The sequence below is a fragment of the Myodes glareolus genome, chromosome 12 (genome assembly GCF_982192425.1).
Source record: "Myodes glareolus chromosome 12, mMyoGla1.1, whole genome shotgun sequence".
In the NCBI taxonomy this organism is placed as follows: Eukaryota; Metazoa; Chordata; class Mammalia; order Rodentia; family Cricetidae; genus Myodes; species Myodes glareolus.
In genome coordinates this window covers 40393742-40417150 of record NC_142037.1, presented here as the reverse complement: position 1 = coordinate 40417150, position 23409 = coordinate 40393742, and the positions used below count along the sequence as shown (strand labels likewise).

Genomic DNA, 23409 nt, shown 5'->3' with positions numbered 1-23409 from the left:
AATGAAACCACCCTCAAAGGGGTCTAAAAGTTGTCCTTTGTTTTTTTTTTTTTTCTATCTAGAAAGTGCAAGTGCGGCAGACAGCGGAAAGGTAGAAGCCCCCAGACTACCTGATGGTAAATGCTGGGTTCATACCATTCTTATAGAAATTGTAAGCTTCCTTTCTCTTGATTTGTGTTTGTGTGTGTGTGAGGTAGGACAGCCTACCTCATTTCCAGTTCCTTGGGCCATTTGTTGAGCAGTTAGTTCTTACATCTTGGCAATGCACCAGCGGTTACTTCTTATATCTCGATGATGTATCTTGATGCACTGATGTTGATAATATAGAAGCTAAAGTGTTCTTAATCGAGACAGGGCTGATAGACATGGCGTTATGAGAGTCACCCCTTACCATATACCAGGCTCCATTCTAAGTGCCCAGACCTCAGTCTTCTAGCAGAAACAAACGAAGCCCATGTTAAGGAAAGATCCCATTATTCTGCTGCCAGGGCTGGTGGCAGACGCCTGTCATCTCATCACTTAATTAGGTGGAGGCGGGAAGACTGGAGAGTTCCGTGCCAGCCTGGGCTATGAGACACCATCTAATATCTTACAGCATTTTGGACCTCATATTTATAGCTACCTACAATCCGATGGACAAATAATTTATCCCCGTGAAGCACGCGAAAACAAAATGAACGGAAAGCAGCCGAAACTGCACTAGCCGAATCAGCATTACCCGACAGATTTGAAATAAAGAGTTTTGGTCCTGTCCATCGTTACTGAAAAGCCACTACAGTTCAATCCACCAAAAGGTGCATAAAACAGCTGCCAAAGACACTGGAAAGTAACCCGTGCAGGCTTGACTTAGATGGCCCCAGTCCCCAAACCTAGAGAAGCTTACGGGTTAGCAGGGAGCAAGCCGCAGCCCTGTGTCTTTACTCACTCTGTTCCTTCCTCCAGTGACCAGGTTCCACCGCCTTCCGTTGCGCACGTTTCTCGAGTTTTTGATTGGGTTTCCCTTTGCTGGATTCAGAGCAAGTGCAGTCTGTTTTAAAAATGTAAAACTGAACATGTGTGGTTGTGGTCCTTCTGAGAGGCTTCCTTCCTCGCTGAAGCAATTCTAGACAAAGAGTTTTATGTTTTGATTTGCTTCCGGTAGCGTTAATTAGAACCGCGAGAAGAGTGGACCCCGAGGCCCACATGTTGCGAGGGGAAGGCTTTAAGACTATCGCGGCAACCCGCTACGAAACAATAATGGCAATGAGCAGCCTGGCCATAATAAATTGCCAATTATTTGGAAGAAATGCACTTAATCTTAAGGTATGCTAGTCCCCTTAATAGTGACGTCCTCTTGTGTTATCCGTTGTTTTTATCGTCAGTTTCCCCATATACATTCGTTTCCGCTCAATTGAGGGAGTCTTCCCCGTCACAGCGGAGATTTCCCAGCAACGCATGCCAATTATACCTCTAAACTGACCTGTCCAAGTTTGTCTTCGGTTCACCAGTAAAGTTGGAAAGGACACCGAGACTCAAAGAAATTATACCGTTTTTTATTTTCTCCACCATTTAGCCTGATAAGTAGGATTGAAATTGTTCCTGTTTTTAAATTGCCAGAAACTTTTTATCTTGTGTCAAGTCTAGCGTGAGGCTGGTTCGCACTGAACACTGGCGCTGCCCAGCAAATGAATCACAGTAGTACTGCTCTTCCTTTATTAAGCGCACACTATGTTCTAAGCCCGGGCTCCTCCTGCAACTCCCATTCTGCAAAGTGGGCATTAGTGATAATCTCATTTCACAGATGCAAACATGGAGGTGGCAGGAAATAACTTGCCCAAGACCTCACAGGAAGTCAACGGAGCTGTTTGCTTGTCTGAGACAGGGTCTCCCGAACTGCCGTGTAACTGAGAATAACTTTCGAACCTTATACCTCCTCCTCCTCCTCCTCCTGAGTGCAGGGAGTATAAGTATGTGCCACCATGCTCCACTTACATGGTGCTGGGAATGGATGGAATCCGGGGCTCCATACATGCTGAGCAAGCACCCTACCAAAACAAGCTTCACCCCCCCACACACAGTTGCCCAGAGCTCTTCAACCTTGAAAATCTATACATTCAATTGTGGTTTTTTTTTTTTTTATGAAAGAGAAGAGGGAGGAGAGGGAAGGAGAATGTTCATGAGTTCTAAAAGTGTTTCCTATTAGCCCGAGTGAAGTGAGCATGTTTTTCTTGTTCGTAAGTGCATTGATTTTGTCACCCCCCAAAAGTCACGGTCCTTCTCAGAAGTTGCTCTAGGTGGCCATGTTTTGCAGTCTGTAGCCCTGGAAGGATATTTCAACAGCAAAACATCCTGGTTTCAGAATGCCATGAGCTTGTCAAGTTCTTCTTATTCTCAGCTGAAGCACATGTCTTGAACAAGCATGGCACTGTGTGTAAGAAGGCAGCAGTGGTACATGACTGAGTCACCTAGCAACAGTCCAGCATAGAGCATTCACGTGCATTCATCAATCTCATCCCCACCCAAGGATGGACTTTTCTGTCTTTTCCTCTAGTGGGAATTAAGTTCTGAGGATTTCTAGTCTCAGGATTTTAACGGGATGTTAATATTTTAGGATTGTCGTGTGATCTTTTAGGATCTCATTGTCTGGGATTTTGACTTTTAGAATTAGAATCATCACTAACAAGGGTCCTGGAGCTAATAAATAAGTTCAGCAAAATTACAGTCAGTAAGGTCAGCATCCAAACTCATAGACTGTGTTTCTATGCATCAGAAAAGAAACTAGGGAAGTAGCTCCTGGAAACAGATTAAACATAGAAGAAGGAAAACATGCTCATCGTCTCGTAAAAGAAAAATCATACAGGCTGAGGAGATGGCGTAGTGGAGAAAGCACCTGCATTCATAAAGTTGAGCATGTTACCATGACTGTGTACTATGTGATTCTGGGGAGGAGCAAGAGAGTCCTCAGAAGTTCACGGTCAGCTTCTGAGTTGCAATGTCGGACAAATAGACCCTGTCTTAGTGTGGAAAGCAAAAATTGACACCCAGAGTTGTCCTTTGACTGCCACATGTGTCCTGTACACACACACACACACACACACACACACACACACACACAATATCTATCATACATCCACGCAAAGAACAATTTGATTTGAACTATGTAGAGTTGTAATTTTTCGCTTAAAAGATCAGAAAAGTTTTGGTAGTGCATCCTGTAGTATTACCATTTAGAAAACTGAACTGGTCAGCATAGAACTTACCGTTAATAATTAATATCTTATTTTGTGTTACTTCCCTAGGGATTCTTTCTTCTGCACTGTCCAGACTTAACACCTATTGCTTTTCAATTGGTATACCTTAATTTATCGTTTAATAACCTCAGCCAGTTTCCTGTGGAAGTGAGTACACCTTTTTCCTACCTATATTGCTATAATTTACTATTGTAAGTAAAAGTAGACATCTTTATGATACCCTGAAGATATTATGAAACACATATGTATTGGACTGCATCCTTCCTTATTAGAAGCGAAGAAAGCGTAGCACGTTTTTCTTTGGAAAACCAGTGATGCAAACCTCAAATGCTCTATTTCACCAGGCTCTCAAATATGTTCTCGTGGTTTATATAGCGCATAAAAAAAACGCATTCTTCTTTTAGTAACAGTTAAAATTAACTTGTACATGTGCCAATCAGGAATTAAAAGACCAGGTTAGTCGGGGCTGCCTGGGTTGAAACAGTTTGGACTGCCTGTGACAGGATCTTCTCACTCAGGAACTCTCAGCCGCTGTAGTTGCCTGCACAAGAGAACCAGTCAGTGGTCTGGTGTGGATGGGGGAAGGGCTCTTAAGCCCCCACTCCTGTCTGACAGTTGATGACTGCTGGGGGAGGGGCAAGTATGTTTTCCTAAGTGCCTGGCACCTGGAAGGTCAATCCATTCCAGTGGATGGCCTCATAACCGTGACCGTATGGGCAGCGCCAATTAGACTCAATAGTAGACTATTTAAAACAAGGGAGGTGATGTTGGGGGAAGGGATCTGGAGTTGGGAGGAGAAGTGGGAGTGAATATGGTCAAAATACATTTTCTATTTTATAAATTATGAGAATTATGAAATTCTCAAAGAGTTAATAAAAATATTTTTAAAATGTTAGTGACCAGACCGTACAACATTATAACCAGTTTTAACTGCCAGCAGCTAAAATAGGAAAACTAGGCATAGGGTGACTTAATTTGATACCCTTTTTAAAATAAATGAGGCATTACATGTAGTTTGGATAGGCTCTGTTTATATTGCCTTATCCAGCATTTTGCTGATCACTGGGTAATAGATTGTTTGATGAAATGACTTTCAGTGTATTGGCTTTTGGCGAACAATTTTTAGCAAATTGACCTCTCTGTTTCACTCAGTATTTAAAGCATGGCTTCCAACAGCCTGACAACATGCCTATTTCATGAATCTTATTCTCTTGTGGAATGAGAGCGTGCACACATACGTGCATACCCTTGTGCATGTTACAGTCCATACTGATAAGAGCTATGAAGATGTGTTCACGTGGACAGGACAAGGTGCTATAACGTGTCTTATTTCACTGGAGAGGACCACTTTTCTCTCTAACACATGGCACTGGGTTTGTTAGGTTAGTAAAGCCATGCTAACAAGCGTTTCTAACTACAGGGATCTCAGTTCTTCATGTTTGTCTTTCTCCTGAGCAGACACAGATAAGGAGTGCTTGCCAAAAACAAAACCCAAAAAACAAAAACAAAACCTGTCCATTTGCTGGAAAACAGCGTACAAATACAAGGCTATAATTGTCACATAAGAATATGATGTTAAATGGAAGGGTGTGAGTGTGACGTTAAATTGCACATCTGTGCTGTCTAGCAATAGACGAAAGATGGGGGTCTTTTAAGCAGACATGAGTTCAGGAGAGGGGTTATTCAAGAAGAAAGTAATCAGTGAGGGGGCAGAAGAAGGCGGCACAGGGCATGACCATAATTGTAGTACATTATGTACATATATTAAAATATCCTAATGAAACCCATTATTTTGTATAGTTTACACTAATCCAAAAATCTTGGGAATGGAAAACTATGGACAGAAAGTAAAAACACAAGACAAGATACACCAGCAAACGGTACTGCGGAAATTTACAGGAGCAAATTAGTGTGATTCTACCTCCTATGTAGATTAGATCCATGTGTGTCTCTCTTAGGGTCGTCTTTGTTGTCTAGGTTCTCTGGGGTTGTGAATTATAAGCTTGTTTTTCTTTACTTTATGTCTAAAAGCCACTTATGAGTGAGTAGATATTATATTTGTCTTTCTGGGTCTGGGTTACCTCACTCAATATGATGTTTTCTAGCTCCATCCATTTGCCTGCAAATTTCAAGATGTCATTAATTTTTGTGCTGTGTAGTACTCCATTGTAGTTTTTATTGTACAAGTCATTTACTTTCTTGGTTAGCGTTATCCCAGGATATTTTTTGAGGATTTTTGAAAGGTGCTGTTTTTCTCATTTCTTTCTCAGTTTGTCATGTATATGTAGAAAATCTACAGATTTTTGTGTGTTACTTTTGTATCTTGCTATTTACTGAAAAGGTTTATCAACTGTAGAAGTTTCCTGGTAGAGTTCTTAGGGTTTTTTATTTATAAAACCCTATCACCTGCAAGTGAAACATTTGACTCCTCCCTTTCCTGTTTGTATTCCTTGATCTTCAGTTGTCTTACCTTCAAGCTGAGACTTCAAATACTACATTGACTAGTTATAGAGAGGGTGATTATCTTTGTCTTATTTCTGATTCTAGTGGAACTGCATTGAGTTTGTCTCAGTTTAGGTTGATGGTGGCTGTGGCTTCTGGTGAAGGAATATTTTGTTGACTGTTTAAGTTTGTGTTTTTACACTGGGGTCTAGGCATCTGGAGTTGTACTTGAGGTGTGTATTGGCATTGATATCTGGTCTTGTCTTTGTTGGGTGGGTGTTCTGTTCTTGGAGTATCGTTCCCGTCTGTGGGTCCTAGGCAATTGTGGTGGTTGTGGGTTCCCTGGTAGGGTAGAATATTCTTTTGTGGATCAGTGTGTCTGAAAAGAATAGAGATGGACTAAGAAGTAAGGCTGAGAAGAGCTGTAGGAAAGAGCTAGGGTGACCTTAACTTTTCACCAAGAGGCAGAGTCCTCCAGGGAATGGAGATGAGGGGAGGAGGGGTTCCTAACAAGGCACCCCAAGACTAAGAGGAAGGCTGAATGTATCATAATGGAGGACTGACAGGCATGGTAGCAAAAATCGTCTTCCTGATTCCTAGTCCAGTTTGACCTTTGGGGGTCACTATTAGAAAGCGTTTCTGGGGATGGGCAGTTAACACAAGGAATGACTATGGGTTAGAAGGGAAGGCTAACAGGGTCGGCTGGAAAGAATTAAGTTGAGCTGCTGTCATGAGTCCCCAGAGAATCAAAGCAACTAATTCTTAATCAAGGGAGAATTGAAATAGGAATTAGAGAATTTTGAAGATGATAGTGAAAGCAGGTGTCAGCATTGGTCTGAACCTGCTCAGGGACAGCTGTCAATACCGATTTTAAGACAGAAGTGTCTTGCCTGGTGGTGGTGGCGGCACATACCTTTAATCCCAGCACTCTTGAGTCAGGGACACATGAGCAAAGTAAGTTTTACTCTCTCAACATATCATCATATTAGCCCCAACCTTTGATTTTTTAGGAATTTCTTCTTTTAATGCATTTTATTCCAATTAGTTCTTAAATGAAAGCACCACATAGCTAGTTTTAGAAAGCCTCTCACCCTGTGCATCACAGCGAACATCTGTCCAGGTAGAAGGGCCATTCTGAAGCCGAGGTGCTCCACTTAGAGGTTTACACTTTGACCGCCCATTCCATTTTCATTAGCTTCTCCACCACACGTTCACACGCTTCTGAAAGAAATACCAGGCCCTCTCAGCCGTCCTGACTATCAGGACAACATGGAGTCTGAGCCGGGACTCCGGTCAGTGCATCCTCTAACTCTCCTCAGAGAAGCTTTCTTCTTGCAAAATACGTGACAGTTGACGCAGAGACTGTCAACTGGTCAGGCGCAGAGGGTGAGAGACTCTAGAGTGCTCAGCCCTAAATGAGGCGTATTGTACCCCCTGCTCTACAGCTCGGGGTCTGTGTAGAAGAGGGCACTGGAAAGGTCATAAGAGCTGGAGGTGGATGACTTCATGGCAACTGCTTGCCAGCAGGCGCAGGGCAGATAGGGTGAACTCACGGAAATTACCACAGCATGCACGAGGCCCTTGCAAACCCAAGCCAGACCCGCTTCCAGCATGGAGAGGGAGGTGGGCACAGAGTCCCACCCCTAGCTGAGGCGATCGGCATGTGATAAGTGCTTGGTGAGGGAAAGGCAATTCTCACTAATGCTGTGACCCCCAGAAGGTCAGCCACACTCCACAGAGTCTTCAGTGGGTGGAGGTTGGGGGGGGAGGGACAAGGCATGGGTCAGGAGGAGGGAGTAGGGGGGGATCTGAGAGGAATGGAAGGAGGAGGGTGGATACGATCAAAACTCATTGTATGGAAATCTCAAAGAATTAATAAAGTCATTATTTAAAAGGAAAAAAGTATGGCAGATGAAGTTAGAGCTTTGTGATTCAGATGTCCTGGTCCCCCGACCTGCTCATCACTCAGTGCTACCCTGCTTTGCTCTTTTTTTTTTTTCTGAAAGTGTTTATTGAGACACACAATATGAGTCATCATGGTTTTCTACACTGATCTTACTGTATTGGTTTAAAACATTTATAAAAGGCACACATGAGAGTTTGTAGACTTCTCATTCAATTAACATTTGTTTTTTTCTTTTCTATTCCCCAGATATTGCATCTTAAAAATCTACAAGTACTGAAACTGAGAAATAACCCCATCAGAGAAATTCCTTCTGAAATCCAGCAGTTGAAGTACCTTAGGAATTTCTGCATTGCCTTTAATCTTATTGCCAAGCTTCCTGTTGGGTAATGTAAATTATTTGTATCTATTTTACTTAGTTGTAAATTATTTAGTAAAGTCTCGGTTTCCCTTTTGAAAGTGACTAGAAGCATTTTGACTACTCACAAATTCTCATTCTGGTACAATTAGCAGATTTGCTTCTTACTATGCGAGTAAAAACAATCCAGCCACACAAGGCAGTTAGGATGGCTCTGATGAATACGCATCTACAGGTCAACAGCTGAGGCCAGAGCCTTGAGTCTCCCGCTGACAGTGCTTTTGCATAAGGGAAACACCACACTCGGCATTAGGAGCTTAAGGTGTGTGCTTTATGACTGAGGATGGCAGCCCCAGGATCTGTAGAAAGTAGTCTGTGCCTTCTGGCCCTCGGTGTTCCAGTCTGTAACAAGGAGACTGGTCTGTAGGATGTCTGAGAGCCTTGACATTCTAATAAGAATGCTGACCTTGAGTGTAGGAAGGTGGAGTTCTCACGTCTGACAGCGTTTAACACCTGAGGGAAATTTAAACTGAAACTTTAACCAAAACACCAAAAACAAGATATTTCTTCCAATTAAGAGTCTAACAAGATGAATATAGTAAATTAAGGGTGTGTATGTATGCGCGTGCACATGTGTTTGTATGTGTTATGTAGATGTAAATATACATAGCTATATATGTATATATATACATAACTGTATATAATCATAAGCACATACAGCACCTAAATAGGAATTCATAACCTATAATCTGTAGTCATAATCACATCCTTTAAATAGTCCTGTCACTGAAAATGTAACAATCCCTATGGTAACTAAATTTTGATTGTAATTAAAGAGTCAACCTTTCTCATTGTTATACATTGGCCAAATTTCATAAACTGTTGGTTACAATAAAATGCTTCAGGTATTGTAAACATATTAGTATTTCTAAAATAATATGCTATTTTTTATTAATTATAATTAGATGTGCATGCCTAGCAAAGATAGATTGACAGCATACTAAACTCAAAATGGAAGACAATAGGACAGTCTCCCTGATTGCAGAGAAGACACAGAGCATTACGGGAAATGCCGGTTCAGTGAAAACTCACCTAGCGGGAGGACACCACAAAAGATGCCATTGCACCCCTTATTTAAAATGTCAGCCCTTTCGCTTGCTCAGCCAGGGAGACCCTGATGCACTGTGGCAGGATTGAGGAAGCATCACCTGAAACCAAGGAAGATGCAGGGAACCGAGCAGGTCTGGGCATCCAGGCACATTTCACACTCTGGTTGTTACTGTGTGATGTAGTCACACAGATGTGCAGAGGACATTCTGCTTTAATCCTTGGGCTTCAGCAGATATTCATATATACCTACTAGGCGCTGCCGGGGCTCCTGGTCCGTCGGGAAGACAGACAGGTGACTATAATTAGCCATTTAAAATTGTGGAGCTGAGCCCTGTAAGCTCTGTGGACAGGGAAGGGCAGCATGGAAGCCATGCTGCAGGCTCAGAGTCATTCCCTGGAAAAGAGGATGCCTAACCAAATGAAGCTTCTGAGTTGGCTTCATCTCAGGGGTCAAGCAAAAGATGGTCATTCCATGAATGGGATAGATGTTTCTTGAATGAACAGGAGTTCCAAAGTATCATATATAATGTAGGTTAGAAAATAGCAACTTTTTTCTACATTTTGCAACCTACAGGGCAGAGCCAACTACTGACAGATGAGCCTGGAGTGATAAATGGGTCTTTGTGAGTAAGGGGAGGAAGAATACTTTACAGAATGACTGGCCATCATGGGGCTTTCTATAGGGCAGTAGTGGAGCCAGATTCTCCTTTCGGTCACACTTGTAGCGATGTGAAGAATGACTTTGTGAGAACAAACCACTCACAGTGATCACTGGGGACTATCAGAGTGGTTGAGGCAAGAGAGAAAGGAAGAGATGGTGGACTAGGGCCATGGAGTGAGCGCTGCAATATCTGATACTGGATAAGATTTAGCAAGCATAAGGAAAAGAAGCATCTGGGTTTAAAGGTCAGAGTAGGGGCTGGGGAAATGGCTCTCAGTTCTTGTGAGCACACACAGCTCTTCCAGCGCCAAGTCCTGTTCCCAGCACCCATATTGGGTGGCTCACAACCGCCTGTAGCTCCAGCTCCAGGGGATCACATGCCAAGTTCTGACCTCCCCTGGTATCCACACGCATGTGCACAGACACACAAATAACATATCCAAAAAAAGTCATATTGTGCACTGATCGATAAGAGGCAGTTACAGAGACCAGAGTGAAGGGAGCGCTCGGGCTATGCAAAGGCAGCCAGACAATGGGCAGATCCCTTCCTAGGGGGAGGACGGGAAGAGTCAAATACAACAGAGAAGCTCAGTCAGACGAAAGCCGAATGGTCAGCGCAGAAGCCACAAAGGGAGTTTGTGGCCAGCCTGAGCTACATGAGACCCCGTCTCAAAATATGAAGTAGATTGCCTTTTTCTGTTATTACTTGTTTACATTTTTACTTATGATTTTTCTGTACTAAAGCTGTTTTTCCTTTTCTATGTCACTTGGGTGACTAAGTTTCTCTAAAAGTATGACAGGGTCCTTTCACTCACTTTTCCCATGCCTAGCTAGGTCTTTCTAGTCACATGACATCCGTGTGCCACAGGAGAGAGACCACTGCTCCCTCCCCAACTCCAGCTCAGTACCATAGATGCTGAACCTTGTGGAAAGCCACTCATGGCCTTGACGTCATTTTCTGTTGGAAAGGCTAGGCAAAGTGCACTTCATTTCAAGAACACTACAAAATTCAAGGGAAAATAGCTTTGCAAATTGCTTTGTAAATTCTTCCAGTTATTTCTAAGTCCTTTTCTTTTCTCCTGAACCTACATTTCCACAATGAAATAAGACATCTAGATCATTGGAAGTTTTTTCCCCCTTTTATGGAAAACAGATTCTTTTTCTCATATAATATATCCTAATTATGGTTTCTCATCCTTCTTTTCCTTTCAGTTCCTCCTCACCTCACCTTCCATCTGGATCCACTCTTTTTCTGTCTCTCATTAGAAAACAAGCTTCTGAAGGATAATAATAAGATAAAACCAAAAAAAGAGGAACACGTTGGAATTAGACAAGACAAAGAGAAGGAAAAGAGCCCAGAAGAAGACACAAGAAACTTTGAGACCCACTCATTCACACTCTCAGGAATCTCATAAAAACATTACATTGGAAATAGGCCATAATATATGTAAAAGACAGAACTGTGCAGGAGACCTGAGGTTTGCTCATGTTGATTTAGAAGGCCTTGTTTCACTGATGGTCTCTAGTCCCTGTGGCTCTTATGCTCTTCCTCCTTTCTTATGTTCCCTGAGCCCTGAGGGGAGGGATGTAATAAAGACACCCTGTTTAGGGCTGAGTGTCCCAAGGTCTCTCACTCTCTGCCATTGCCCACTGTGAGTCTCTGCATTTGTTCCCATCTGGCTGCTGGAGGAACCATCTGTGATGGAGGCTGAGCAAGGCACTGATCTATGAGTCTAGCAGATGTCGTGAGGAGTCATTTTATTGCCATGTTCTTTTAGTAGAATAGGAGTGTTTGTCTTTACCCTAGGTCCCTGAGCCATCTAGTCTCAGGTTCTCGGTCACCCAAGTCGTGTTGGGTGTGGGTCCCATCTCCTGGAGTGGTCCTTAAGTCAGATCAGATATCGGTTGGTTCCCCCTACAAGCTTTGTGCCTCCATTGCACTAACATATCTTGCCGGCAGATATCATTGGGGAGTTGGGACCATTGATGTTGAGAGACATCAGTAGGCAGCGTTTGTTGATTGTTGAGTATGATTGACTCTTTAGGTTGGAGTTTTCCTTCTAGCCTCATGGGACAGTATTTGTAAATAGATATTTCATAAATTTTGTTTTATCGTGAAATGTTTTATTTTCTCCATCTGTTGTAATTGACAGTTTTACTGGGTATAGTAGTCTGGGTTGGCATCTGTGGTCTATTAGACTCTGTAGCACATCTGTCCAAGCCCTTCTGGCCTTTAGAGTCTCCATTGAGAAGTCAGGTGTTATTTTAATAGGTCTGCCTTTACATATTACTTGGTCTTTTTCCCTTGTACCTTTTAATATTCTCTCTTTGTGCTATATAGTCAAATGTTTTGGTTATTATGTGTCAAGGGGACTTTTTTTTCTGGTTCTGTATATTTAGTATCCTGTATGCTTCATATGCTTTGATGGGCATCTCCTTCTTTAGGTTAGGAAATTTTTCTTCTATGATTTTTTTTAAACGTATTTTTTGGGTCTTTGCTCTGGGTTTCTTCTTCTATTATTCTTAGATTTGATAATGTCCCAGATTTCCTGGATGTTTTTTGCCAGGAGTTCTTTTTTTTCTTCCTTTCTTCTTCTTCTTCTTCTTCTTCTTCTTCTTCTTCTTCTTCTTCTTCTTCTTCTTCTTCTTCTTCTTCTTCTTCTTCTTCTTCCTCTTTCTCCTTCTCCTCCTCCTCTTCTTCTTCTCCTTTTTATTTTTTAGATTTAACACTTTCTTTGACCTGTGTATTCCATTTCATCTATTATGCTTTCAATGCCTGAGAGTCTCTCTTCCATCTCTTGTATTCTGTTGGTGAGGCTTGCCTCTGAATTCCTAAGTTTTTCATTTCCATATTGCCCTCAGTTTAGGTTTTCCTTATTGATTCTATTTTCACATTCCCAAGATCTTGACCTATTTTTCCTCATTTCCTTCCACTGTTTGTGTTTTCATAGATTCCTCGAAGAGATTTGTTCATTCTCCTTTACAGACCTCATATTCACAAAGTCGATTTTAAGGTCTCTTTCTTGTGTTTCAGTTGCAGTGTTCAGACCCTGCTGTGGTAGGGTTGCTGAGCCTGCTGGGGACAGATTGTTACTGACCGTGTTTTTACTCTGGCATTTACACGTTTGGGTTTGGAAAGATTGTAATTCTAGGTGCTGATACCAGGTATTGTCTTTTGTCCCCCTTGGTTTCTATTGACCTCTCTGGTTCTTAGGAGAGTGTGTTGGCCATATGTTGTCCAGAAGGAAATTCTGCTGGAGTTCTGACAGATGTGGCCCCTGGGGTTTCCAGATAAATCTGTTTCTGGGAATGGGAATGGACTGGGGAGGTCCACAGAGGGGAGAAAAGCAGGGTGAGCCACTGGGATCTGCTTAGTTCCTGGGAATGGAGCAGAGAGTGAGGAAAGGCCACTGCAGGTGATCTACAGAGCTGGGAATGAGACTGGGTGACTGGATTTGGAGGAGCTGAGGGAGAGTGAGGATCTGCTGTTGGGTCTACCCTTTTCCCTGACTAGACTAACCTGTGGTTCCCAGAGAGAGCTTCCCGGAGTTGGAGGCTGGGATGATGGGATAAGTGAGGGGAAGGAAGTTGGAAGGGCAAGACCTCTGTGATGTGATGAGGCAAAACAAACAAACAATGATCTCGAGTTGGAAACACAGAGTAGATAGTGTCAGCATTTTCTTAACAGATGAAAAAGAAGTTGGGGGTGACCACTGACCCGCAAAGAGTTATCTTACACCTCTCCAGTCAGTACCACCAGTTTCTCAGAGAAAAGGACTGCAAATTTTCTGGCGTTCACACATTTCTGATTTACTCGGTGTGACACTGGGTAGATAGAAGATGGAATTCCTGGTCTCTAGGACCTCATAGTTGTACGATGGACAGGGGCCCGGAGAGGTGAACTAGCACACGGAAGTGTCGGCTCTTCTAGTTGAAAAGATCTGGAGGAGTTATGTGTAAGAGGCAGCATCTGAGTTAAGATTTCAAACACGAGAAGACAATGACCAGAGTCAAGTTTGGGGAGACACTGCATGAGGTTGGGAGATACACAGGAGCTGTTTGTTCAGATACTTGGAGCACATAAATGGTGGATCATGGGAAGTATGGGATAGAGAGCCACAGGCAAGCTATGAACATCTTCCAGAGCAAGATCTTGAAGCTCTCCATCTGCCAGGCTGAAATAGTGGGAAGTTGGTTAAATCCTGTACTCACACTGCCTTAGTAATGTTTCGGGTCATTTGTGTAGGAAGAGGTGGCTTTTGAGAACAGGATACACAGTGTGGGGGTGGGTGGGTGTTACCAGGGATTGTGATCAGTATCACACTTTGCTGTTCAATTCCAGTCTTCCAGAAACGATTTCTGTTTGCATCCCCCGGGAGATAGACCCATGGTGCTGCTGTGGTCACTGGATCTAGGACCCACCCTCATTCAAAATAGTCCCATCTAATTTGAAAATAATTCATTACATATTATAATTACAAATATGGTCACGTTCTGAGATTTAAGTGGGCCCAAAGTAGGAGCTGAAGGGTGCCATGGCTCTCCATCACACAACTACAGCATCGTGAGTCTGCCCAAATTCCGGGTAGTCAGAAACAGAAGCACCACAGCCTCCTTGGAAGAAGACCCTGTGAAGTCAGAGACAAATGCAGGTGCAAGCCAGGGAAGGCAAGGGTTGCAGCAACCCTGGGCAGCTAGGAGAGGTGTCGCCCCCAGAGGGGCGTCGTTCTTCCCACAGCTGGATTCTGGAGCTCTGGTTCCTGAACCACGCGTGCGAAGCTGCAGTGCTGCTGCTTCTGGCTACCCAGAATTTGGGCAGGAAACGAACATAGAAACCAAGAACAAACTTTGGCTGATAAAAGATTCTTAGCTGTCTTTTGCTAGGTGAGGCTTTCCCACTCCAGTTTCTTCAAGCAGTCGTCACGGACAGAAGAATCATTTTTGGAAATATTTGTGGAGTGTGTACTACCCATAATGAAAAGTAACTCTCACTGTCTTAGGAAAATGTTTAATTTCTAGATGTTTTTATTCCCAGTGACAAGGACTAGTCATTACTAAAACTAACTGTTCTTTCTATTTAAGGTTATTTAACCTGAATTATCTTGAGGAACTTGATATTTCCTACAACGAAATTTATAATATTCCGAATGAAATCCAGAGACTCAGGTACCCACAAAGTAGTACTTACCCAGAAATGGCCTCCCCCCACCCAAGGATGTTTTGGTAATGAGCGTGACGAAGGACTTAGTCTTTTCATTTGTTTCAGTCACAGAATATAATACATGAATCGTGGACTTTATTTTAAAGTATAATTTGAATATCTAGTGTATAGTGTCTGCAAGATGTATTTTCAATGATTTTTATAAAAGTAAAATGTGGTGACCTTTTAATAGAATAACAAGCTATTTTTGTCAATGTTTTGGTGTGAGTCTATATAGCTCTTATACATTTCAATCTATATATATAATATTCAAGTACATGTATTATATAATATATATTCACATACATATTATATATGCGCGTATATGCATATATAATAAAATTCTTTTATGAGTTAATAAAAGTGCTGAACTTATCTGTGTCCTATTTTTTGTTTTTGAGAAAGGGCTCACTATGCAGCTCTGTCTGATCTGGAACTCACTCTGTAGACCAGCCTGGCCTACAGTTCATAGAGATCCGCCTGCCTCTGTATCCCAAGTCCTGGGATTCGAGGTGTGGGCCACCACGCCTGGCTCTGTGTCTTATTTTTATTATTAATTTATAGTAATGACTAATAGGGAAGATATTTTTCAGTAGTTATTTCACTAATTTGCAAGATTATTTGTCATAATCCTTAAGCTTATGTTATGGAATTGCCCGTCCCTCCTTCAGCATCTCCAGGCACAAACTTAACACAGCATCCAGGCAGACATGGTACTAAAGATGGAGCTGAGCATTCTTACGTCCTGAGTAACAGGCAACAGGAAGTGGTCATTCTTTACTGAGTCTGACTTGAGCATATATGAGACCACAAAGCCTGCCTCCACAGTGGCGCTCTTCCTCCAACAAAACCTCGCCTCTTAACAGTGCACTCCCCTTGAGCGCCATTTCATTTCAAACCATATTACTTTACCCTGTACCTTTCTTGCCGGTGATGTGTTTGGATACTGTTTGTTCCCCACCCCCTGCTTTATTTTGAAGCTTACCAGATTTGCCTATAGGCCACCTCGCCTTTTCCTGATGCCACAGCTCTTAGAGGATGCCTTGGGCCATGGCTGTGTCTAGCCATGTCGTTGCAGCTTCCAGGCAGCCCAGACATCAGGGTTCCTCGGCCTGGAGGCAGCGACAGGGTTCCAGCAGCCCACTTCTCTCTGGAATACTCTGGTGATCAGAGTCTGCAGCTTCTCTTCTGCAGTCCTTACAGCTCTTCTCTGGGCTCATCTCAGATGCCCACGCCCTCTTGCCCCCTCTCTCCACCCACTGGCCTCCTTCTTGCTCAGAGTTGCCATACTGCTGCTCCCACACTGCTAAAAATAAGAAAGATTCCCTCAAGGGAAACTTTATGTTGTTAGGGAGTTTATGACTCCTGGGAAAAGACCATAGACTCAATCCAATTGTAATGTAAAGATTTATTGATTATCTGCCTTCAGCGTGAACAATCTCTGAGCTGAATTTGAGATTGCAGTGAAGGAGGGGTATGGGGAAAGGTTTCTAAAGGGGAAGACTGTCGGAATCCAAAACTAGTCTGTTCTGCCAAGTTCAGTGGTTAAAGCAACTCAGAACAATCTTTGGGTGTCTATGTAAGCAAGTTACAGAAACCAAAGCAGTTAGTCATATCATAGTAAGTGAGTCATGGCTGTACTGTTTGGGGTGGGGGTCACTGAGTCAGGGCTGTTGAGAGCTTCTCTTCCAGGAACTGGAGTCAGAGACAAACTGCTAGCGGGTACCAAGATGGGCACCTAGCATAAGATGTGGTTTCTTTAGCCATCGCAGTCTCACACCTAATGGCCAAACATCACTGGAGGAAACACGGGTGGCTTTCTGCGGAGTGGACACACTGAGCAAGCCCAAGCACCCTGTTTATACAGCCCAAGAAGGGACCTTAGGGAAAATCACACCTTTGTCTCTTAGCACCAGACATGGCAGCTCCCTCTCTGGCATCGGCATCACTGAAGCTTGAGATAGTAAAATATCTAGTACACACTGTTTGAAACAGTCCTGGCTGAGTCTGCACCAAAATTGTGGCCATTGCCTGAGATCATCATGTGGTTTCTCAGAGTGTGTGGAATGCCCAGCTGGCTGGTACTGGCACAGAGGTGCATGGGTTACATATTTGACTCCAGCCTTTTTGGTCCAGGCAGTCAGGACAGTAAGCGAGGGTTCAGCAGCTGCTAAGCAATCTTCCCCGTTCCCAACCTCACAATATACACCGAGGTGACGTCATGAACACTAGTACCGACTTTAAGTGTCTTAAGCTTGCTTAGTGTTTGCCCATGGCCCTAAGGATAGACGAGTACCCTTTCAACTGTCTCAGTCTCACCTCGCAGACTGGAAGGGGAGAAGGGGGTCCTTCCTCGGCTTTGTTTATTAGGGTGTTTATCCCATTTGTGAGGCTCACCATCAGAACCTAGTCACTTCCTGAAGGCTCTGCTTCCAGGTATCTTGAGAGGCAGTCTTCGTTGTAAGACTGTAGAGGCATTGTTAGCGTGGCCAGGCGCTCTCCTCCCATCCCACCTCCACTCCCTAGAGCGGACACAGGGCTCTAACTGGCTCTTTCATTATGGTCTCTCCAGACTTATTCTTAGTCTGCTTCATCCTGCCTGCAGAAGCCCCTCCCCCACTCCCTCCATTCCCTGGGGACTCTGCGTCTTGGTGCGGACCTAGGGTATCCTTAGCTCTGTCCTGCTTCCCCTCTCAACCTTCTCTCCTGGCCCATCTCTATTCCTCGATGTTACACATTGACCCACAGAGATAGGCTCTACCAAGGACCCCGCAGCCACCACACTTACTAAGGCTCCAGAGAGGGCAACAGGAACCGAGCAACAGAATAGCTACCCAACAAAACATGACAGGATAGTTACATCAAGAAACACGTCAACTATCGTAACTCTAGATGCCTAGATCCTGGTGCAAAGACACAAAGGTGGATATCCAAGACAGTGGACCTCCTCCAGAAGCCAGCAACCCCACAGCAATGCTCCCCGAGAAAAGAAATTTAGATGAAACACAAAATATGGACTTTAAAATAGCAATTATGACTATGTTCAAGGACCTTAAGGACCACATGAATAAGTACCTTATTGAAGACCTTGGGAACAGGAAAAATAAATTGAATGAAATAGTGAAAACAATTCAAGACATTAAAGTAGAACTGGACAAAGAAGTATAATCACTGAAGAGAGTCCAAATTAAAATAAACCTAGAAATGAAAAACTTAGATGTCAAACAAAAGCCTTAGAGGTAAAGCCCCATTGACACCAAAAGATTACAAGACATGGAAGAGAAAATTTCATGTGTTGAAAACATGGAAGAAGAAGTGAATAGCCCAGTCAAAGAAAATTTTAAATCTTAAAAAAAAAGGCATAAAATACCCTGGAAATCTGGGAAACTATGAAAAGACCAAATCTCTGAGTAATTGGTATAGAGGAGGAAGAAGAAACCCAGGTCAGAGGCACAGAAAATATTTTTAAACAAATCATAGAAGAAAATTTCCCCAATCTAAGAAGAAGACGAAGAAATGCCTATCAAAGTACAAGAGTATACAGAACACCAGATAGACATGATCAGAAAATAAATTACCCATGATATGTAATAATCAAATCACTAAATGTACAGAACAGAACAGCAACCCAAAAAAGGATATTATAACCTGCAAGGGGGGAAGCAAACAAGAAGTCGCATACAAAGGCAGGCCCATTAGAATGATGCCTGATTTTTCAGTAGAGACTCTGAAAGCCATCGGGGACTGGGTAAATGTTCTACAAACTAGAAGTTATAGATGGGCAGCCATCAGAATCAACAATAGAAAAAAAACATCCATGATAAAACCAAGTTTAAGCAATTTCTATCTTGGAATCCAGCTTCACAGAAGACTCTAGAAGGAAAACCTCAGTCTGAAGAGATTAACTACATCCAGGACACAAGATAAGTAATCTAAAAATAGCAAATCAGAAAAGTTGTAAAAATACCCACACCACAACAACAAAATAACAAGAATCAATAAACACTGCTCATTAATAATCCTCAATGTTAGTGTTCTCAATCCCACAATAAAAATACACAAACTAACAGATTGGATTCGAAAACAGGATCCATCTTTCCTCTGCATCCAAAAAGCACACCTCTTCTTGAGGGATAGATATCGCCTCAGGGTAAATGGATGGAAATAGGTATTCCAAGCAAATGGTACCAAAGAAGCAAGCAGGTGTAGCTATTTTAATACCTGACAAAATAGACACAAGACAAACTAATCAGAAGACATAGGGACTAACACTACATAATATAGGAGAAATCCACCAGAAGGAACAAAGAAACAGTAATACACACTGGAGAAAAGACAGCATCTTCAACAAATGTTGCTTGTTGAACTGGATGGCTGCATATTAAAGAATGAAAATAGATCCATATTTATTTTCTTGCACAAAGCTCAGTTCCAAAAATAAAAAATCCCTGAATTCTGGCGCTCAGTCTGCCTTTGCTTTGCAATTCCTGTGAAAGTCCACTCTGTCAATGGCCCATCTCATATTCAGAGTGGGTTTCGCCTATGAATTAAAGCGTCTCTAAATGCCCTCATAGATACAGCCAAATATGTGCTTCCATGGTGATTTTATAACCTGTTAACTTGGAGATGGAAATTAATCATCACGGTGAGGAGCTGCCCTTCAGATTCAGTCCTCTTCAAATATTGATTAATCGTGTTTACTTTGAAATACTGTCATCCTGTACTCAAGCATTTTTCTCAGTTGGCCCTGAAGTCATTTAACTGATTAAAGATTGAGTATTTTCTTCTCAAAATCTAGCCCAAGACTAGCATTTCTTCTCTTGTTATTTTTTTTATTAAAACATTAACTAGGTAGATTAAACACTATGGATTCTTTTTCCCACACAGACCTATTGAAGTCTGAAATAAAGGTTGCTTTCTTCTGAAGGTGTCAGAAGAAAAGTCACTGCTAGTTCTCTATCCCTGCATTGTACATATGACCATATTCTTCTTGGATTGTCATCTTCTGTTTCTTTTTTCTTAAATTATTTATTTATTTATTTATTATGTATACAGTGCAGTCCAGAAGAGGGTACCAAGACTCATTACAGATGGCTGTGAGCCACCATATGGTTGCTGGGGATTGAACTCAGGACCTTTGCAAGAGCAGGCAAAGCTCTTAACCACTGAGCCATCTCTCCAGCCCCTCATCTTCTGTTTCTTGTGAATACATCAGACTCCAAATTTTCTCATTGGATTAAGACATCAACTAAATTGGATTAAGACCCACTTTGATGTCATTTTTAAATTTATGGTCTCTGTAAAGACTAAGTCTCACAATATGATCATTAAGAATTCAGACTTCAACATATGAATGTGGGGAAGGAGAGGGGAAAAAAGCTCAATTCCAGATGTGTCAAAGACTGCAACATAGGAACATGTAACCTGTGCTGGATAGTTTTATGTCAACTTGATGTAAGCTAGTGTTATCTGAAAGAAGGGAGCCCCAACTGATAAAATGCCTCCATAAGATCCAGCTCTAAGGCATTTTCTATTACTGATTGATGGAGGCAGGCCCAGGCCATCATGGGTGGTGCCATCCCTGGGTTCTATAAGAAAGCAGGCTGAGCAAGCCATGGGGAGCAAGCCAGGAAGCAGTACCTCTCCATGGCCTCTGCATCAACTCCTGACTCCAGGTTCCTGCCTTGTTTGAAACTCTTGCCCTGACTTTCTTCAGGTAACTGAGTATTTTCTTCTTAAAATCTAGGAACAACATATCGGTGAACAACAATATGAAAGTGTAAGTGTTAGCCAAACAAACTCTTTCCTCCCCACCTTGCTTTTTGGTCATTGAAGCAGCAGTCACTCTGACTGGGACCTAACCTGAACTTGACAGAGGAGAAAGAGGGAAATAGACTTGAACTCATCAGCACTGGAAAGGGGTTTCTGAAGAACGCCTGATAGCACAGGCACCAAGACCAAACATTAATAAATTGAAACTTTATGAAATCAAGTAACTTCTGTACGGGAAAGCACAGCATCATTCTGACAAAGCAGCAGCCTACAGAACAAGACATGTCTTTACCAATTATACATCTTATAGAGGGTTAGTGTTTAGAATACATGAAGTATTAAACAAAAAACCTGAACACCAAGAAAACAAATTACAGAATGTGATTTTTATACTGAACCAGAGACTTTTCAAAAGGTGAAACACAAATGACAGAGAAACTCTGAAATAATGTTCAACATCCTTAGCCATCAAGGAAATGCAAATTAAAACTACTTTGAGATTCCGTCTTGCACCAGTCAGAAAGGCCAAGATCAATAACACAAATGACAGTACCTGCTGGTGGGGAAAATGAAATACTTCTTCACAACTGGTGAGAGCGCCAGCTGGTATACCCACCATGGAAATCAAGGTGGTTTCTCCTCAGGTGTCTGGGAACCAATGTACCTAAAGCCCAAGATCCAAATATACCACTCTGGAGTGTATACCCAGAGGAGTCTACATCCTAATGCTGGTACCTCCTTATCCACATCCGTTCCTGTTCTATCCATAATACCCATGAACTGGAGAAAGCCTAGATGTTTATCCACTGATGAACGCATGATGAAGATGAGGCACATTTACAACAATGGAATATTATTTGGCTGTTAAGAACAAGGAAATGATGGAACTTGCTGTTACATGGATAGAATCAGAAAAATAAATCATCCTGAGTGGGGTAGTCAAAAACACAAATAATGTATACACATTTTTTTCACATATGTAGATGTTAGGTCTTAAGCTTTCAATATATGTGTTAAAATCCAAATAATCACAGAGGTTAGTTATCTAGAAAGGGACTAGTTGGGAGGAAACGATCTCCCACGAAAGGGAAAAGATAATGCTCTGGAGAGGTACGGGGAAAGCTAGGAAGATTAAACAGGACGGTGAATGGAAGACAGGGTAATAGAAGAAATATGGGGAGGGACAACCAACACTAAAGGTCATTTGAAAAACCATTAAGTAATACAGAAACTGTTACCGTAGAAGCTTTCTAAAATCTATACATATATAGAAGGAATCTAAATGGACTCGTCTAGTGATGGGGGAGACAATGCCCCCTAGACATCCTTTTCTACCAACTAAAATGTCCAATGCCAGGAATGGGTTACATCTTGTTGAGTCATTGGCAAAGGGTCACATGGAACCTCCCCAAATGTCATAGGTTATTGCCGTGGTTATTGGTTGCTTTCCACAACCTTATGGTAAGGATCTATTGCTGAAGACAGTGCTTATTTATTTCATGGATCATGGGGAAATCAAGCTAGTGCCTAACTGGAAGTTTCATCCCTACTGATTGAGATTCATGGTGCTGGCAGGTACCCTGCAGGCTACCAGAGGATAAAGGTAGCCTTCACCCCAGCTACAAACATTGTGACCTACAACAGTGACTTGTCTGCATGATATACTGGTGTAATAGTTGCACAAATGTTACTGGGGTAACCAACCACTTTCTGATTTGGATTTCAGGTCCCTCCATGATATGAAATCCATACCTGATTCTGCTAAACTGACCAAGAAATTGAGACTAGATAAGCTATGGACCTAGGAAAAACCAAATACCACTATTCTGCTAAAGGAACATCACCATGAAATGACTCCTGATGACATTCTGTTGTCGCCATAGGCCAGTGCCTTGCTCAGGCATCAGCAGAGAAACATCTTGCAGTAGATGAGAGCTAACACAGAAATCCAAAACTACACAGTGTGCAGTGAGTGAGAGACTTCGGAGCACTAAGGCCTAAATGGGATGTCCTTATGAAACCCTGCCCCTCAAAGCCCAGGGATCTATGCAGAAGAGGAGGTAGAAAGACTGTAAGACCTGGAGATGCTGGATGACTCCAAGGACACAGTATCTTCCAGACGCAGCAGAACGGATGCACATATGAACTCACAGAAACTGGCTGCATGCAGAAGATCTGCACAGATAGGGTCCAGCACCAAGAGGGGAGTGTGGATATAGGGTCTCATTCCTTACCAATAATTATTTCCAACCGATGCATGCTGTCAAAGGGAAAATCAAGTTTTTAGCAATGGAAAATCATTGCATATAGTAATCACATGCCAGGGCAGGCTCCATGCCAGTCGTTAGTTAGCCATCATCAAATGAACTTCACGACTTGTTGTTGTTGTTGTTGTTGTTTCTGGCGTGTGTTTTGTGGTTGTGGTGGTGGACTTTTTTTGGCATTTTTGCCTTATTTTGATTTTGTAATTTTTGTTTTTGTGTGTGTATGTGTGTGTGTTTTAAAAAGAAAGAGATAAACAAAGATGAGTGGATAGGGAGGTGGCAGGATCTGGGAAGAGTTAGGGTAGGGGAAGGAACATGTTTTATGAAGATTTTAATAAACAGTGTATAAGAAGTGTGTAAATGTTCAAATCGTAACAGTACTCTGCTACTGACCCTTAGGTTTGTGTTGCCTGTAGAGGGAAGTGATTGTGTCCATTCTGTTCTTCTGGATAAAATAAGAGCTTGGGGT

The 23409-nt window shown here is 42.4% G+C and overlaps 1 protein-coding gene across 5 annotated transcripts in view; it reads left to right on the top strand.

The window, feature by feature from the left end:
• The window catches only part of Lrrc63 (leucine rich repeat containing 63), a 32442-nt gene that overhangs the window by 5804 nt on the left and 3229 nt on the right, over positions 1-23409 (top strand). For 2 of the 5 annotated variants that reach the window (XM_048422043.3, XM_048422044.3), the window contains exons 4-8: positions 63-116; positions 1142-1302; positions 3279-3377; positions 7825-7961; positions 14787-14870. In XM_048422043.3, the coding sequence (XP_048278000.2) occupies positions 63-116; positions 1142-1302; positions 3279-3377; positions 7825-7961; positions 14787-14870 (535 nt within the window). Of the gene's footprint in view, positions 1-62; positions 117-1141; positions 1303-3278; positions 3378-7824; positions 7962-14786; positions 14871-22402; positions 23252-23409 lie in introns of those variants that run through there. The other 3 variants (XM_048422048.3, XM_048422046.3, XM_085698739.2) reach the window with 2 other exon arrangements.